The following is a 19379-nucleotide window of genomic DNA, read 5'->3' on the forward strand; positions in this document are numbered from 1 at the left end:
AGACATTAGGACACTCTCTTTTGAAGAGTATCTGCAGGTTTGAGTTGCGGCTCCGTCTTCAAACGTTTACATTCAATTTAATTCTGCTTAAGCAGCCGCTTTGAAGTGGTGTGACGCACATAAGATAGCCAGAATGAGCGTTTGTGTTATGTTGTCTCCTACAAACCACGTGGTCCTGTGTATGACCTGGACTGACACCAACAAACCCTCATAGCTGTGGCATGAAGAAAATGTGACCAATGAGTGTGAAAATCTTTTAAACCACGATGTCAACTAAAAACATAACAAAGACAACACATTAAATGCTGAAATTTGTACATCTTAATGTTTTTTTGGAAAAGAAGTTGGGACAGTAATGTGTTTTCCTTTGTGTCGCATCAAGTGTGAACCAAAGACGTCAGTAGTTTTAGTTTTGAAAAACATGTTTGCACAGTTATTGCTTGACACGCAGTTTCAGCCACTCAACGCTGTCATATTTAATAATGTATCAGTTACTGCAGGCAGGCCAGTTTAGTACTGTCATACAGTACTGAGCAAAACTCATGAGTCACCCCTCATTTCTTTATGTTTTGCTTCCAAGGAGACTGACTTTTCCTATCATTTTTTAAAGTGTTCTTCTCTGGGCTTTCTCAGGCTCTTTCATTGGCTGCTTTCAGTCCCATCCTTGTATCTGACCATTTTCAGATGAATAATATTTTTGTTTGTAAAGCCACTTAACACTGACCTATGAATCATTCAAGCATAAAACAGGATGAATAGGATGAACCAGTGTTGTTTCTACACGTAACAGACAACTTAGCAGTAACCTATTGTAAACTGTATATTTGGACACTTACTAACAGCCTTCTAAGTCAGGAACACATAATTTGTTCCAGTTTCTTTGGCTGAATCAATGAAAAATGCCAAAAGTAAAACAGTTTTGACAGACCTAAAATAGCATTTTTGCATTCATAAATGATGACTGACATTAGGGCTGTTCGATATAACGATATATATCGGATGACGATCGTTTCATTTTACGCTATTGTTTGTTTTGTGGTGTAAATAAACTGTTTACGGCAATATTTTTTCATCGTTTTGATGGTCACTGTAGTGGTTATATTAATTTCTTAAAGTTCTCTCTTTCTCTTATATTTTATATAACCACAGACGGACAAGTGCCTGTTTTTATGCGTTGTCATTAGCAACAACGATGGTAACACCATCGCATGTCCGCTTGTTTATGTTCCACTTAAACCTTTCACAATAAAGCTCAAGATCCTGTTGAGACTTTTCAAAATAAACTGAATCACGTGAAAGAGCAGATTATTTACGGATGAGAAGTAAAAAAAGAGCCGCCAGGTGCTAAAAAATAAACCTTAGACTCAAACGTTACAACAGGCTTTTCCCCACAGCACGCCGTGTAATAAATACTCACAAAGAAAACGGCGGCCTTTACAACTTATGTCTAAAAATGTGTAGTTTCATGCATCGGTTAAAACACTCGACTCCAGGTACACGACGCGCAGCTGGAAACACTTCACGCAAGTCGAGCTGCCCGAGATTCACAAAATTTACAGAAAATGTTACATTTTTGTGATTTATATCGTTATCAGGACGATAGAATTCTTATATCAGGATATGAGATTTTGGTCATATCGCACAGCCCTAACTGACATAATGTAAATATAAATATGACATTAAGCGTTCTGGGTGATAAACATGTCATCATCATAAAATGTATCAAATCTTATATGAACATTTCAAAATAAAATCATTTTTTAATTTATTTCTATTATTTTCAATATAGCGTGTAAATGCTTCACCAATCAGCTCCATTTTTACTGAGAATATCAACATGTTTTAAAGATAAAGCACAAACACAACACAGATATGTCACCTTTGGAGTTAAAGGTGTGATCTTACAAGCAAACAGCAGCTGTTTTGAAGACTCAGTAGTTATTTGATGTCTGTACGTTAGTCCACCAGCTTTCAGTCTCAGTTTAGCTGTTTTACTCAATGTTAAGGCTGGATTAGACATTAAGCAACAAACATATTTTTAGCATCACTGGACAAAAAAATAAACCTAAATTAACCTTTCAGCATACTGCAAATCAAGTGGAGTGACAGAGAACTGGACTCCTTTACTTCCTTTTGGGCTTTGTCTTTGGGATTTAGGAAATCGAACCTGTGCTGAAAGCCCATTTTCAGGTCCTGTTTTAGATCAGGTGAGTAGTTTAAAGGATAGAATTTGCGTTGCAACGGGTTAAGCAGTAGCTTTTCACCTGAAAGTCTGAGTCAAGACTCACTTGACAAGATGTTTCAACTAAGTAAGTCCATGCTGGCATCCCTGGAGCTTGCTGAAGCCCAATAACTAACAGCTTCTACTCGCTGTTATCCTGGCCCCCTACTTCACCTCTCATGTACCTGATGATTTGTTTTGGTATAGATGAACGCCGCCGGGTCAGTATCTTGGGGATACAGGACCGCCTTCGGATGGCTGACACCCTCCTGGGGCTCCTCTGGCCCTTTGGGGGAACGGTGTTGATGCGTTCAAAGTGCACCCTTTTCTCACTACGTTCACGTCGGAGTAAGAGGTTTGAAGGGAGACAAAAAGGGAAAGAAAAAAGAAAAAAGCAAGGCCAAAGTAAAAGGGGGGAAAAGAGAAAAAAGAGAGCAGGATTAATTGAAAGGAAGCAAAAGCATCTAATAGTTTAGTTGAGGAATTATTAGAATTATGGATTTTGCTTGCTGAAGCAGAAAGAGGAAATTAGCAGCTGGAGAAAATAGGAAGAGAGGACAGAGGAGTTCTCTTTATATACCCGTGTGTGTGTGTGTCTGTGTGTGTGTGTGTGTGTGTCTGTCTGTCTGTGTGTGTGTCTAACCTTTTAATGGACTGAGTGATGGAGGGCAATCTCTCCGCAGGAGGTCTGAGGTAGTTGTTGGAAGTTTCCAAGGCAGCAATGCAAGTCTGAGGGTTTTCCCCTGGCATGCTGACGCTGCGCAGGCGCCTCGCTGGCTGTAACGAGCACATAAACACACATAAACACACACACAAATGATACAATCATGCTCTGTACCACTGGGAATGAGTGGCTGCATGTCAAGAAACAAGCTAATTCCACACAGAAGAAGCAGGGTTAGAGTTTTCAGTGCTACGGTCTTCTTCATTTGCTGGAATTTACTGAGTTGCCACCAGAGATGGGCAGTATTGTGTTACAAGTAACGCGTTACTGTAATCCGATTACTTTTTTCAGAAAAAGTAGAATTGGGCTGAAAGATCTATCGCTTTATCACCTATTCAGGTTGTAAATCATGTTTTTAAAAAGTAACTAAGTAACTAAGTAATTAATTACTCTTGAAAAGAAGTAATCAGTAAAGTAACGGGATTACTTTTTGGGGGAAGTAATCAGTAATTAGTTACTGATTACTTTTTTCAAGTAACTTGACCAACACTGGTTGCCACCACGTGAAAGTCGCCAGATGTTGTTGAAAGCGCTCAAAAACATTGATTTTTTTCCAGTATAACGTGTGCTTGTAGTCAGAATTTTACACCTCTTATCTTCCTTTTACTCCTGACATGCTTTTGAGTCCTGTGCCTTCACCTGGTTGGGTGCTGGCGTGTCATCCGGTGTCAGCTGGATGGTTGGGATGTCCAGTTTCAGCCATGGTGGCTTCTTCCTCTGGAGGCTGCTGTTCCCGCTGCTCGGCTCATCCATGCTCGCTGCCTCTCCTGACACCTGCCAGCTGGGCAACACAAACAGAGAAGGAAATGGGTTTTTGGAAAAAGTGCTCAGACAAATTACCGAACTGTCACAAGCCAAAAAATCCAAAGTTGGTCGATTAATCGCAGACAGTAGACAGAGCGTGCTAACAATAAACAGTTGTAATCCACATGATGTGACCCAGACACAGTACTGAGGCAAATTCCTGAATAATCCAAATTATGAGCCACTAGTCTGCCAACAACTTGAAGTCTTTTCCTAACAAACTGAATCACAATGTGGCGTGACACTGAACCACAGTTGAGCAGATCTACTATTATGATCTTCTTTCAGATGATTGTGTCGACTGAATTACTGAGACTGAAATAAACATACTGATAGTATTAGGAGCAGCGGCCCACTATTTTCTTATTCTGGCCACAAGCAAGCTGCACCGTTACGCCTCTGGTGTCCTGAAGTTTAACTCCTCAACACTGATAGCTTCAGTTTGCTCCTTTGCTCCAGGTAGGGCTCAAACTCACAACCTTAGCATTCCTCTGCTGTTTGCTGTCTTACAAGCAGCACATTATTTCAGCTGAGCTTAAACTTTTCCCAAACACCAGTTAATATTTTGTCCATTCCCACAGGATACTGAGCATTTATCTGCAAACTAAGATCTACCAGTACTTACTCCTCCCCTGGAGTTTTGGAGGCACGTTGGTGCAGCTATGTTTCACAACCACAAGGTGGCACTAAGCTGCACACATGGAAGGCTTGTGCTCAGAAAAAACACAAGCACGCCACTTGTGTGGAGAGAAAAGGATGCTGTTGCACTGCAGGCCTCCCGTTAACAGACAGCATCAGACAGAAAATTTGACCCAAGCTGAGCCACACCAGCAGACGGAAAGACAAAAAATAAAATAAAATAAAAGGCCGAAGCTTCCACTGATCCCAGTTGCTCACTGGTTTATGACTTTGAAGGCATTCAGAGAGTGAAAATGGGTTTTCCTGTTTATCTGTTTCCACGGCAGCTGTATGGGAATTCATGAGACGTTTCCTCAGTTTGTGAATGTTTGCTCTGGAACTTTTTAATAATGTGCAAAACCAAAACTGTCATTTCTTTCTCAAAGCTGCTGCTGCTTGATGATGTGTGCACATTTTGCCTGTTTACTGTCTCACTCTTTATTTAGTTACTCTACTCTAAAAACGATCCTGATCTACTGGCATATGTGGATTATCTGATTAATGATCTGTGTTGGTGTAACTGATGTTCTATATGTGATATATTGTGAAAAGTTCTTGCACCGTCTTTAGTGTAATTTTTAAACTAGTTTGTGCTCATTGCTTAAAGAATATCAGACAAAGTATTGTGTAGTTATCAAAAGCCAGCAGTGGGATGAGTGTTTTTGGTTTGTGAGGTTCAAGTTGTCATCAACTTAGCACTACTCTACCCTCCCACGCACACACACACAAACGGTCTGGCTTAAATCTCATAAACCAAGGAGCATAAAACTTGACTGCTCCAGGTGAGGCTCGAACTCACAACCTCGGCATCACTCTGCAGGTTACTGTCTTATAAGTACCGCGCGCTGACCAGTTGCGCCACTGGAGCCCCTGCAGGATGTTTGCATTTCAGCTCATTTTGAGAAGTCTTTCTCAGATCACAGTTACAGCCTGTGCCAAGTGGAAGTCCTTATGCATGAGTGAAGGGGACTATTACTGCATAATAGGACATCTGCATGGGGCTCCGGTGAGAAGTAATGGGCGACCACCGCCAAGGAGCTCCCGTAGGTTTCAGCTGCGAATTGTTCTGTAATTCGTGGCGGTGAGTGAAATTACAGGCTCTCCTCTTTTGCCATAAAGTCATTAAAGTTAACAATAATCTCTTCCATCATAGGTGATCCCGGAGCTGATATTCAGACTTCTGGCCAGAAAATCAAAGGCGGCAGCAGGAGTACTTCTTGATGCAAACGAATCCAGACAGGATACTTCCAAAGCCCAAGAACTCCTGCACAACCTATAGAATTGCAGCAAAACCGTGAAGGAATCTCTTTTTTGGATAACTTGGCTTGTCATTTCGAGAGTGTATTTTTCAGTAAAATCCGTGTATCTGCTCTCAGGCGAAAAGGCCGTGTCTATTTTGATAGTGATCTTTACATGGCAGTGCCTACAGAGCAGGTGTGAACTCGATGTTGTCAGTATAGGGTGGGCGTTTGCACAAATAAAGCGTGATTACTCAGCTGCAGATGGGAGTAGGAGTAGTGACACAACAAGGAGCGTGAGTTGTGCATGTTCTTTGTTGTAGACAGTATGTTTAGCTGTATTATATGCTGGAGCTATTACGGTTGGTGGAGTCTGGGAGGTTTGGTTTGGCTAAAACAAACTCATTTCTGCTAAGCACAGTTTATTTTGGAGGGGTTGTGACAGATTTAAATGAAAAGTGGAAGGGTTCACCACAATCATTTGTCTAGGTGGTAAAAACGTCAGTCCTGACAGAATAATTGTACCTTCTGTTGGATTGCTTCAACCTTAACTGTATTGTTCTCTAATACTCAGCCTACACTATAAATATTCATGTTAAATATCAACACAAGCCGTTAGTGACAGCAGAACATAAGACTGAAGGAGCGGCAGCGTCATCCCTTATCAAATAATGTATCTCAATATCGCCTTAGACTGCCAAATATTTTGTGCAGACATTCATGGTTCCCAGGGGATAAGTCTACTGACTTTGACGATCCCCCCGATTGCTCAGCCGCCACCATGAGGTTTATATTTGTGGTTTTGCATGAGCTGTCTAGACTGCCATGAAATTTTGCACAGATGTTTCTCTCTCTCGAGGTAAATCGTTAGGCTTAATTTTCACCTTATCCAGTACTTTGTTTTGCATTTAAAGTCTGCAAAACTAATCACAGCTGGCTCTTTGCGCTTTGTCTTTAGTCCAGCAAGATTTCTTAATGACCTGTTTAAGATTATTATAAATGCTTTTTAAGACTTATTTCACATCCATATTGGCAGAAGAAAAGGATGAGGGATACAAATGAGAATCACAGAGCCAGAATTAGTCCAGAGCACCACCACTTTAATGTCAGCATAGCTCCAAATTCTGTCTGGAGCTATAGGAGTGATGCTGCTAATGCAGAGTGGGTTTCACTGGAGTGGGATTTTCGGTACTGCTGTTGGTGTGTTATGGCAACCAATGTTTTTCTGACTTCCTGTGCAACTGTACAGCTTTAACACCTAACATGTTCACTTATGAGTGGGTATGTCGCATTAGCAGGCACCCCACACTGCAAAACAAAACACAAGCCCCCCCCCCTCCAAAAGAAAAAGATAATTAACAAATTTATAAAAATAACTTCAGAATGTGGAGGTTTTTAGACACTTTAAGGCCCAAAATTAATGTGACTGGAATTTACACTTTAAAGACCCTCTTATAAATACCTACTAACATGGTAGAACACTAACAAAAATTTTCTATCCAGAAATGGAAATTTTTACTCTATTGGCAGCATGTTTGGGATCATTGTCATACTGGATCAGTAATTCCATCTATTTTGAGAAGATCTTCAACACTGCTGTCTGAAATGCAGCCTCAACCCATGAAAGAGCCTCCACTGTGTTTTACAGATGGCTGTAGACACTATTTGACCTCTTTCCTGACCTACATGAGAATCTGAAGCAAAAAAAAAATAGACCTAAAAAAGACCTAAGGCAACTGATTTTAAATCCAATTCTTGTTTAATTTGGCACATCTCTGTCTTTTCCTGTTTCCTTTCCTTAAGAATAATGGCTTCTTGACAGCCGCTCTTCACTGAGACAGACTGATGAACCAAAAGGCCAGATGCATCTCTAAGGTCCTGTGTCAGGTCTTTGTTGGATTATTTCCTATTTCTGTAAATCATGACTTTCATGTACTGTTCATCTGCTGTAAATAGCATTTAGGCCTGCCACTTCTTCTCTTGCCCTCCACTTGTCTAGTTTCCTCAAACTTTTCAAGGAAACACTGCACAGCATGCTCAGATTAGACCAAGTTTTAGGCTTTTTGTAAAAATGTACGGTTTATTGGTGCAAAAATACTGTTTTACGTCTGTCAAACATTTTTTATAGATTCAACTAAAGAAAACGTGTTTTTTCAACTGGCTGCTAGCAAAGTAATTCAGTTTAAAATGGGTTCTTTGCTATGTTGTCTGCTATGTGTAGACACAACACTCTCTCCTCCTTTGAATTGGGTTCTTTTTCATGATTGAATGATTCATAGGTCAGTGTTAAGTGGTTTTACAAACAAAACATTCCTCTGAAAAGGTCCGGTACAAGGACTGGACTGAAAATAAGTGCTGATTAAAGACTGAAAGGCCTTTAGAAAGCCTGCAGAACAGTTGCTCAGGACCACTTTTTAAAAATTACAAGAAACTCTGGGACAGTACAGTATACAGTAAACACTAGCGTGCTACTGCCAAGTTTCAAGATGATCAAACAGATGTAATTACAATGTGGCTTTGAACTCAGATTATCTAATAAAGTATTTTAGAATTCTTCTTTGAAAGTTGAGAATGCACATGTAGATGTAGAGTGCATTCATGCACCGGGCCAACGCAATTTTAAAATATCAAAAAGTAAAATATCAAACAAAAGTTGGATTCCGTTCTTTTCGCCTCTCAGCTGCCTGTGTCAGTGTTATGGTCCCTCTGCGGTCACATGAAGGAGTCTGCGCGTTCTTTTATAAACACACCCCTGCAAATAGAAGGCTTCACTAAAATCCTTTGCTTCACCACATCCTTTGCTTATTTTGTAGTGGTGATATTGTGTGTGCACGGCAACATGAACTCAGGCACTCTGATATGCACTTTTCAAGTAAGGTCAAAATTCGCTCACATGCATATACTACACAGCGCTCGCCTCAGCCCCCTCGCATCAGGTCTTTGCAGGTCTCTGCTTGAAGGTGCAAAGCGGTCCAAAATCAATATCCCCATTTTTCATCTTGTTTTGTAACATTCGCCATTTGTTATTCTATAATCTTGATCTCTTTCCTCTTTTTTTCCTCTAGTTGGATTTTTCATGACAGGCAGATTAGGGTATGTAATCCCCGTGCTGTATGCCACATGACATCGCCCTGCTGTTCAGCCACAGAAGCTTGTACTGCCCACCGATTCGATGGAGGTGATGCTGTGATAGTGTCGTGAGCAGGATGTGGTGTCACTGATATCAATGAGTCAAATTCAGCAAAAAAGCAAAAGATGGTGTCATCGCATAATCCAACTTGCCAGTAAAGAGCTTCATATTTCAGTTCTGAAAATTATCCTCTCCTTTTGAAAGCATTAAGACTGACTACTTGCTCTGGATGAAGTAGCATACTTTTTATGATAGCAAAAAAGAACATTTAAAGGCTTTTAAGTTCTTATTTTGGCTTCAATTTGCCATCAAAACTCCAATGTTGTCAAAGTGTTACCTCAAAGGAAATATGAACTTCTGTGCACAGCCTGCTGTGCTTTCAGGGGACTACAGCAGAATGGTAGCGTAATTGGATCTGCTTTACATGGAGTGACATTTGCTGACGTGTCGAGAATAAAACAAAGGCATCTCTTTGGCACCGAAGCAAGACTTGTCCTGACACTGCTCCCTGATCCTTTGCCTTTGGGGTCGCTGTAGCTCAGGTGGCGGAGCATGTCATCTACTGATCGGAAGGTTGGTGGTTCAATTCCTGGCTTCCCCTAGTCTACATGCCAAATATCCTTGGGCGAGATACTAACCCCAAATTGGTCTCTAATGCATCAATCGGAGTATGAATGTGTGTTATTTAGCTAGAAAGCATTTAGACAAATGTGCTCGGGTGAATGCACAAGTTGTGTAAAGTGCTTTGAGTGCTCAGAAGAGTAGAAAAGCGCTATATAAGAACCAGTCCATTTACCATTCTGGTCTTTGAGGCTGCAACCAGTAACTGTGCCATGTAAAGCTACCGTGACTGCATGTCAGTAAGCTTTGATATTCAGTGGCTCATCATGTTAAGCAGCCCACAATCTGCTCTCTGCACTGTCTCCCTTTTATTCTCTAAATCTCTTGCCTTCTTTGTTCTCTTTCTTTCTTTCTGGCTCCTCTTTGAGGGTGCAAGACTTTCATTTACTCTGCTTTTTAATATTCAGTGTACTGCCCAAAAAGTGTTTGGGTGCTTTGGTAGGATGGCTAAAAACAAATTCTGGATATGCAATATCTAGCTATATTTAAATCAAAGTGCTGTATTACATCAACTTCTTTCATGCAAAGACCGAATAACACAGTTAACTTAATCCATGCATCTTTAGAATATTTAGCTTTAAAAGCTCTGTGACAATGTGACACTTGGTAAACTAGCGTACCTGCCAGCCCAGCTGCTGCTCCTGCCAGCCAGGCAAAAAACAGTCAATTAAAACACCCAGGCATCAACTGTTTCCTGCTGTCCAGTATAATCTCTGGGCAATGGGTTGGTTTTAGTGTTACTTTTCATTGTTTCCATTGGCAGGATCCATCTGAGCTTCTTTTCTATTTTCTCTCCGGTAGCACATTTAGCACCCCTGGCATTTTATCTGTAATTGTGCAGAATTTCATTCAGTAAGAAATCACAGAAGAGCAAAAAAAGGCTTTTAGAGTACTGGGAAGTAAGCAGGCTTAGCTTAGCTAGATTCCCACAACACAAGATGTCAATGCGTCTCTGTATCAGTGACTCCAGGCACTCTTCTACTTTTTGTAACAATTCATGTTCTCAGAGAGAAATGTTTTCTTCATTTTAAAACTCTTGGCTCGCTTTCCCTCAAAGATCAATAATGTCTGGCTAAATTTCTGTGCTTTTGTTTCATTGCTGGAAGCAAATCCACAAATCCCAATGATTCCACTTGATTTAAATACACTTGCATGGTGTGGCCTTAATACCAGCATAATTTTATTTTTACATATTTTGAATTGTGGAAAACCAATAAAAGTTTTTCAGCTGGCTGAAGCCAATTTCATTGCAACCTTAATATACTGACTTTAGACAGATTGCCTAGACTAGTCTTTTGCATTACTGTTGCCTTTGATAGCAAAGCAACAGCAACTCAAAAAACAATTCGTTACAAACCAAGATGTGCAGAAGAGCATCTTTGAATGCGCAGTATACTGAACTTGAAGCAAATGGGCTACAGCAGCAGAAGACCACACTGCGTACCTGTCAGCTAAGAACAGGAAACTGAGGCTACAGTTTGTACCAGCTCACCAACTGCTACCAGTTGGACAAGATTGTAAAAGCATTGATGGTTTGATGTGTCTTGATTCCTGCTGCAATATTCTGATGGTGGGTCAAGGATTTGGCGTGAACAACATGAGGACATGGATCCATCCTGCCTTCTAGCTTGCTTCAGGGTGGTGATGTAATGGTGTAGGAGATATGTTTTTGGCAAACGCTGGGCCCCTTAGTACCAACTGAGCACCATTTAAACATCACAGCCTACCAGAGTATTGTTGCTGACCATGCTCATCCCTTTATGACCACATGGTATCCATCAAGATCACATAGTATGTCACATTCCTCAAATCAACTCAAACTGGTTTCTTGAACATAACGATGAGTTCACCGTAAATAAACGGCCTCCACAGTCACCAGCTCTAAATCCAACAGAGCACTTCTGGTATGTGGTGTAATGGGAGATTCATAACCTGAGTGTGCAGCCAGCAAATCTGCAGCAACCGTGTGATGTTATCATGTCAATATGGACCAAAATCACTGATGGATGCCACAAAGAATTAGGGCAGATCTGAGGGCAAGAGAGCAAGCTCTACCTACTACTGTATCCACTGAGTGTTAGTGAAGTTGTTACTTGGATTTTATTTGTGCAGTTCTTTCTAATGATAATGCCAGACAACTGTTAAATTTCAGATCATATGTTTATTTTCATTTGATGGATGTATGGTATATTTAGTAAAGAGCCCCGGTGTTTCCTTTGCTCTCCAGCAAGAACGTTTTATAAAACTGACAATTATCAGTGCAGTTCCAAGTTGACTGGCTTGGACTCAGCATAAGATTAAAACTCAGACAGCCCAGGAGGGTTTGAACTTTATTACATTGGCACTGCTCTGTTCTAATAGGCACTACAACCTGCCAAACAGCACCACTGGGCCCATTTCAACTTCAGTGTTAAAGTAGTTTTTCTTCGCAGGGCAGCGCTTTTCTGAATTGCTGCCATTTCATTGCATTCATCTGTTCCTACAGATCCTTTTGCACACAAAAACCCTTCTTCCCACAACTGTGCATCTTTTCTTTTAATTATTTGTTATGGTTATGTAACAATGCATGAAAATTGAATTGCATCGAATTATCTTGCGTGCTTCTATCATCCTACCCTCAATCCCAACCCCCTACAAAGGGACTACATTTGCTCTGGGCTCTCATCTGTGCCAGATGTTAGTCATAACACAGTAGGTCATTTCCTTTCTGTTTGCAGAGTTTGGATGATGAGTGCATGTGTGTGTTTCTCTAATCTGCTACTACCTCTAAAACAAACACTAATAAATGATTAAACATCTGCCGCTACAGAAACAGAATTTCGGTCATGTCAGTAAGTAAAAACAAGGAATGATGAATGACAAATAAAACAGAAAAGCAGTCACGTCTTTCCTTGCCAAAAACATTAATTAAAATTGTATGTTGACTTTTGGACTTCCTGACTTTCTAAATTTGGCAGCATTAAATGCTTCTTTTAGAGGGTTTCTTACTGTAAAAATATAAAAGTACTGTGCTGAATAAAAGATTTACAATAACATGTATAAAAGTAATTTAGATCTTTAGACATTATTAAGAGGAGACTTTAACTATTGTGTCTATACCCGGCTGTGGGGATACAGCCTTATTTAACATTTTGGCAGCCACGCTGAGGCCGAACGCTAGCCAGAAAAGATTATTCACCACAGAAGTCTAAGTTGGACTCATTGCTAAATCGTGTTCTCAGCTGCATATCCAAAACATGCAATATGTTTGAAAAAGAACAAATAAATGAATAATATGAACATAACAGTTTATATTACCATCAGTCTTTGTGCCATAATCCAAGCAGCCACCTCCTCTCGTTGATACTATTTTTGCTTTTTCTTTCTGCAGCCTGCTTATTAAATGCGCTGGATGACAAAATGATTTTGCCCAGGTTAGTTATAATTAGGCTCAACCGAAATAAATGAGACTCAAATTTGACAAAATAAAAACATTGTAAAACAGAACAAGACTGTAAAGCAGCTCCTCAGAGACATCAGTGTTCAGAGTATTCAGCTGCACTGAACTGAATTATCTGGACTCACGATCAGATGAATTCAGCTATTTATCAATTATAAATGTCCCAGACACGGGAAGGAAAGTGAGGATGTCGACTGATATTCATACCATTATTTGGTGATTTAAAAAAAATCTTTTTTCTTTCAGATACACGAAACATAAGCAGATTTCCTGACATTTGTCATGTGTAGTTATTTGTTTATTTACAGTATCCCTCCGATGTCTATCTTTTAAATGCTCATTCATTGGCCAATATAAATGTGAATACTAATATATTGGTAAAAAGCTAACAAACTGGTAAATCGGTAAGTTTCTATGCATTCTTACAATAAAGCCCACCACTGATTGGTTTATATGCCACATCACTGATTCCTTTTCCAAATTCTAACATCAATCTGTAGATTGTTCACTTACGAGTTTGATTGTGCTCCAAAACGCGCTGACAGACTCACAGTGGGGGGTCTTAATGAGTTCAAACCATCTGTCTAAACACTGCTTTGATTGTCCTGCGGCGTCTGTCTTTTATCTTCTTACCGCAGATTACACGACAGTGAGCAATTCATTAGTCAATCAGCCGCTGTGCAGATCAGCGCACAGGGGTGCGGGAACATATCCCACCCACTTAGACACACACACACAAAACCACCAAAAAGAAACCCACACGCAAGTGACGCTGCTACTTAAGGCTACTGTATGTGTGTACATAAACACGTCTCACTGTCAAATACAACACACTGGGATAATTTATAAAAGAGACAGGCTGATTAAGACCACACTGTAGTCTAAACCTGTCACAAAGACGTCTTTGACACCTTGCATCCCGTTCCTTAGTGATGCTTGGTTTTCTCATTCACAGAAGATGAACGTTTTTCAAGCAATTTTTCCATCTGCTTTTGAATCTTTGCACCATCTGCCACGACAAAAACTCTCAAGAGCTCCTCGTCTATTTTAGAAGAAAACCACTGCCCTCACCTTCCTCTATAAGCAACCTCCCTCTGTGCCATAAAACAGCTTTAGTCAAACGTGATCTGGTGGCACACCTTGCAAAACAATCTTGAATTATTAAATGAAGCTGCAAGGCTTCTTGTTGACAAAATCGCTTGTTTACAGCAGTTTATTGATGTTTCAAATGTCACAAAAAAGAATAAAATGTCAATTGATATTATAAACTTTTGAAACTTTGCCTACAATCAGAAGCAGAATTAAAATAAACAGAAATGTGCCGTGTTCATCCTGTCTGCCTTTCACAGCTACACTGTAGGCTAGGAAATGCCTCACATTCCTGAAAAGCGCCCGAGTACCTTGCAGCCTACTTCTACTCTAATTTGTCAGCTGCAGTATGATAAGTGTGAGAACCGTGACTGATCAACATCAGGCTACATATACGATGATCAACTTTTCCAAGGAATGTGTTACTAAAAAGCAGATTTTTATTCTTGTGAAACTGAAAAGCTGACAGTGAATAATACTGACTACAAGAGGTGCGAAATCTTTAAAAAATTCAATTCGATATTGTGGTTTGACACATATTAATAAATGTAATAGGGGCAAGTTTTATTATCTCTAGTAAAGCTTTATTGCTTTCCCTTAACAATGGGTTAGAGGTACTATCGCCCAGTAAAGGCTAAAAAAAAAGACACTTTTTTATTCAATATTTATTCAGTTCTATTTACAGACCACCAGTTTGCAACAAAAGCCTTTTATGCTGTAAGGAAAAAACTTATATGGAGAGTAACCCATAAGTCTCCTGTAGGCAAGCAAGAACTCCAAGAACCAGATTTTATCATTAAAATAATTTATACACCCTAAAATCTAAATGCAAAGTGTATCTGCTTACAAATATGCTTGGCAGAATTGCTAGAATGTCCTTTTGCCTTAATGCAGAGGGGAACGGCATAAAAAAGCTGCTTAGCTATACAAAGATAAACAGAAGCCCAAACAATGAGAGCAGGTCAGAGGTCAAATCTGCCTCTGAGTACAATCATGTCTCTCAACTAGTGAGCTATCGAAGCAGGATGGATTTAATTGGGGCAGAAGCGGGAAGTAAAAAATCGACACCTACACTTCCTGCACTCTTGGTTTTGCATAATCCAACAGTCTCAGATGTGTTTCACAAAGAAAAAAAAAAGTCTCCTATGAATGTCATTAAGAGATTAAAGGATTGGCACAGACTACCAGCATCAAGTGTTTCCCCACTGTAGATTGACACGTGGCCCGTGGGGAAGCAGTTTCAGACTGACAAGCAGGAAAGGCACGCAGACGTGCATGCATTCAAAATCCAACCCGCTGCACTTTAATTCACACCCACACAATTCTGATGAAGCAGTGTGCATAGGAAGACAAGCCTTTTTATCTGTGCAGAGCTCGCGATCGCGTCGAACCTCAAGGTAACCATTGCTGGGAAGCAAACAGTTCATAACACATCAAACTGTGACAGTGATGCCAGTAAAAAAAAAAGTTCATTAAGGCTGGGAAAGGTTCTCCAAGGACGTTATAGCGTGATAATGGGACGCGACCTCACGCTGCCTCTTGACTTCAGATGACCTGGAATGCATCGAGGCAGAGAGGAGAGGAAAAACAGAACAACAGATGGAGAGAAAATGGTTTTTATGTCATGTTGGGAGAAGATGAAAGATGGGTAAAAAAAAAAAAAGACATGCTGCACCAAGTCAAAGAGCATAAAAAACCCAAAGGAAATCCAGTGCAGCAAAGCAGAGAATAAACAGTGTGATACTGTGTGGAGAGGAGATGGACACAGAACACACAAAATATCCCTCTGAAATGTCTAAACAACATAAACAAGCTGTTTGTTGTGTATGTGTATGCATCCATGTACACGTCTGTCTGTCTGCTATGCCAAACATCTGCATCCGTTTACCTGTTTCTGCCTTTTAGTTACAGAGTTTCGTTTCGGTGCATGAAATCCTTCACATGTTCATCTTGTCAGAGCATTGAGAAGCCTGTAACTGAATTTCCTGAGCAATGCAGATATGATCAAGCTTTGAATTACACTGCACTATTAGGACACATTAAGCAAATGAAGCATTCGTGTGGCAATCGCCATCTTTGTGTACTGAAACTGGATGTGACAAGCGGATATGGATCACACTGTCAGACAACACATCAGTCGGCATTTGACTCGTCAGTCTCAAGTCCGAGGCCCACTTGTCCTGTAAACTTTCCACAGACTTGTAACCACAGCTATCGTCCCCCTGGTGGCTATCAAAAACATTGCAAGCTTAAAGGCTAAAAGCACTTCTCTTCATTTCCCTCAAAGCACTGAATCCATCTTTCATATTGTCTATGGACACAAAAAATGCCAATAAAAACATGTCGGGAAAGGTTTTACGTAAAATCTTTTCGGATTAATTGATGGTATCATTATTAGTTTAAACTGTAGGTAATTACTGGCAACTGCAGATAATTCAACACAAAAGACTCGATGGAAAACCTCTCTGTAAGAATTAGCCTGCAGCATTGCCATTCATCACTTTAAATGTTCCAACACCTCATAGCTTCATAGCATATATCGCTGCCAAAAATGCAGCTGGAGAGAGCACAGCAGTTTACAGCCCCTGTGCCTGGTATGGGACTTGAGATGATGGTGCAGAGTTTTGCCAGCAAGAACGGAAGACTGGTTCCCCCGCCTACCATCCTGGTCTGTTATAAGGTGGCAACACCAGACTGAACAATAACGTGAGGGAAGAAGAGACAAAAAGAAAGAAAGAAAGAAAATACTGAACAAAAAGTCAGTGACAGAGGGTAAGACAGACAGAAGCCAAAACAGAGTGAAAGAGACTACACAGTAACAGCCCCAGGAGAGCAGACTGAGACTGACGATGGGTTTTATGTTTCATAGCATCTTAGAACCAGTGATCATTAGATCCTCAACAATAAATAAAAGCAGCACTTTATAAGATTGATTCTGGGCGCTTTTAGGACTTCCCTTTCAACTAAAAACAGGACTAGCTGACCAATCACTATGCCCTCTTCTGGGACGGGCAAGGGGGAATTTATGTAAAATCAAAGACAGACACTGACTTACGCCAAATAACTCTGAGTCTGATGGTTAACCTCGGTTAGAGCACTTCTTTAGAGTTCTAGCTGAAATAGCCAGAAAACACCAGGGGACAAGATTTAACCCTCATTTAATGTCAAAGGCAAAGATAAGAGTTATGCATAACCAGAGATGGGAAGTAACGCATTACAAGTAACGCATTACAAGTAACGCGTTACTGTAATCCAATTACTTTTTCAAGTAACGAGTAAAGTAAGGGATTAGTATTGCAAAAAAAGTAATTAGATTACTGTTACTTTCCCATAAGCACACTACGTTACTGCTTTACTAAACTGTGATTTTGTGAGAGTGTCTCATGACACGTGCGACGTCTGTGGCGTGTGATCAACAATAGATAATATGGAGTGCGGAAGAGAGTACGACCGTGCAGCGTTTAAAGCTTGGAGGTACTGACATTACTTTGAGTTTGATTGGTTAAAAAGTGATAAAAACATTAGCGTCCGCTGTACAATCTGCCTGGGAGGAAAACGTCTTTCTACATTGAAAAATTAAACTTCAAATCTGAGCAAGCACCGAGCACGCTGCCACGGGAATGTGAGATTCATAGAGAAACCCCCGGATCCCCCCACTGACATGACCGCTGCGGCACCGGGCAAACCTCCACTGGCTCCACTCCAGCTCAACAGCTGAAAATAGACTTAAGGGCAGCAGGACTTAGTGCTGCTGAATCTTTGATTTTATTTGTTTTTTGCTGTGTTTTACTTTCATCTATTTGAAAGAGTGAGTGTAAACACAAAACATTTTATTTCATATGCTGGAATATGCAGATAATAGGTTTAAATGTTAAACAAATTTCTTCCAGGTAAAGACAGTCGCATATAATATAATTTTTGCTTGATGCAGTGTGCATGAAGTTAAAAGATTAAAACAAATAAAACAAGTTTTAAAAAGAGATTTTTTCATTTCATTCAATTTTACATGATGGATTATGCAGAAAAAATAGAATTGGGCTGAAAGGTTTGTTGCTTTATTACGTGTTCAGGTTGTGTTTTAAGTTTTTAAAAAGTAACTAAGTAATAAGTAACCAGTGAAGTAACAAGATTTTTTTCTTGGAGAAGTAATTAGTAATTAGTAACTAATTACTATTTTCATGTAACTTGACCAACACTGTACATAACACAATGAAACTAAACAAAGCATTAAAAAATGACTGCTCAGGGAAGAAAAAACTCATTTCACTGAAATTTCCACAATAAAGTTTTACCACCATTGATTGCCGACACTCACATCAAGATAACAATTTAAATGTTTCTTTAAACGTGGTGTTGATGGCCAGTCTGAGCCTTGCACAGGTGCAGACTAAACAGCAAAATCTGTCTTTGAGCGAGTAAAACAAATGAACCCTTGAACTCAAGTCAAAAGGACTTTAGAAGAACACTCATATAATGTAAGTCAGTGACCTTAACTGGCTAATACTGTCACACTTATAATAAGTTAAATAATGAGTGGTCATTCTTACAACTATAATTAAATAATAATATAATACAATAACTGTTAAAAGGGGCTTTAAACCAGCCAAACACTGGGGCATTGAGAGAATGCAATAACTAGGAAAAGAAATATTAATAACGACTAAAAACGAGACCAAGGGAAGGGTTGACTCGCAGGGAAGGCGACAAACAGCACATGCGCCTCATATGAAGCTGTTTTGTGTTAGCTGCATGGTGACAGGAAGGTCACCACTACATTAAGTGTCTAGTCAAGTGTGGGCTCGCCTGGAGACATGAATAGGCCTCCTCAGCAGCCGTCTAACCCTCCTACTATTCCTCCTTCCTGCCGTCTCTCTACGTTGCCAGCAAATCCACGCTGTGAGCGCCAATACAACAGCTTCCTCTGTTGGCTGGCCTTGTATGAAAAGTTAATGGTAATTGCCCACAGATGCCACATTAGAGTAAGATAGCGAGGGGGATAGAGAATTGGCTCTGAAAGGAATATGAAGGAAAAATGGTGGTCGTAATTGTGGTTTCAAAGAAACACAGAGGAGTTATTCAGGATTTTCATAAAGCAGTCTGGCCAGGGGATAGCATTGTCATCAAACAGACACTGAAGAAGTGTTTGGAGGCCACATAATGGCCAGATTAAAATTCTTTTTTGACAGGCAGCTTTCTATTCAACCAGACTTTTATTTTTTAAATTTCGAGATAAAGATGATCTTTTCTCACTGATTTTCTTTTCATGCTGAGTGAAAGTATTCTCGCCAAAGTCACAAAGAGGCCGGAGTGATTCGATGTTCCAGCAATCCTCTACGCTTTATGATATTACCACCTGCAACAAGTCATTTAGCAAGTATGTCCCCAGTTAGAGTGCAGTAGCTGTGGAGCAATAAATAGCCAACACTGATGGATGA

At 40.1% G+C, this 19379-nt stretch overlaps 1 protein-coding gene and 1 non-coding gene across 4 annotated transcripts in view; both read right to left on the bottom strand.

Moving 5' to 3' along the window:
- Positions 1 to 19379, bottom strand: part of rhbdf1b (rhomboid 5 homolog 1b (Drosophila)) — a 39935-nt gene that overhangs the window by 15224 nt on the left and 5332 nt on the right. For 2 of the 3 annotated variants that reach the window (XM_087845354.1, XM_087845353.1), the window contains exons 2-4: positions 3585 to 3726; positions 2865 to 2998; positions 2407 to 2553 (exon numbers count right to left, since the gene is read on the bottom strand). In XM_087845354.1, coding sequence (XP_087701480.1) covers positions 2407 to 2553; positions 2865 to 2998; positions 3585 to 3698 — 395 coding nt within the window. In that variant the 5' untranslated portion in view covers positions 3699 to 3726. The remainder of the gene's footprint in view (positions 1 to 2406; positions 2554 to 2864; positions 2999 to 3584; positions 3727 to 19379) is intronic. The other variant, XM_087845355.1, reaches the window with a different exon arrangement.
- Positions 5202 to 5295, bottom strand: trnai-uau (transfer RNA isoleucine (anticodon UAU)). The gene is made up of 2 exons: positions 5258 to 5295; positions 5202 to 5237 (listed from the first exon to the last, which is right to left on the bottom strand). It is a non-coding gene; the product is annotated as a tRNA-Ile (tRNA).

Source organism: Neolamprologus brichardi, chromosome 8, assembly GCF_056152115.1.
Source record: "Neolamprologus brichardi isolate AB-2024 chromosome 8, ASM5615211v1, whole genome shotgun sequence".
In the NCBI taxonomy this organism is placed as follows: domain Eukaryota; kingdom Metazoa; phylum Chordata; class Actinopteri; order Cichliformes; family Cichlidae; genus Neolamprologus; species Neolamprologus brichardi.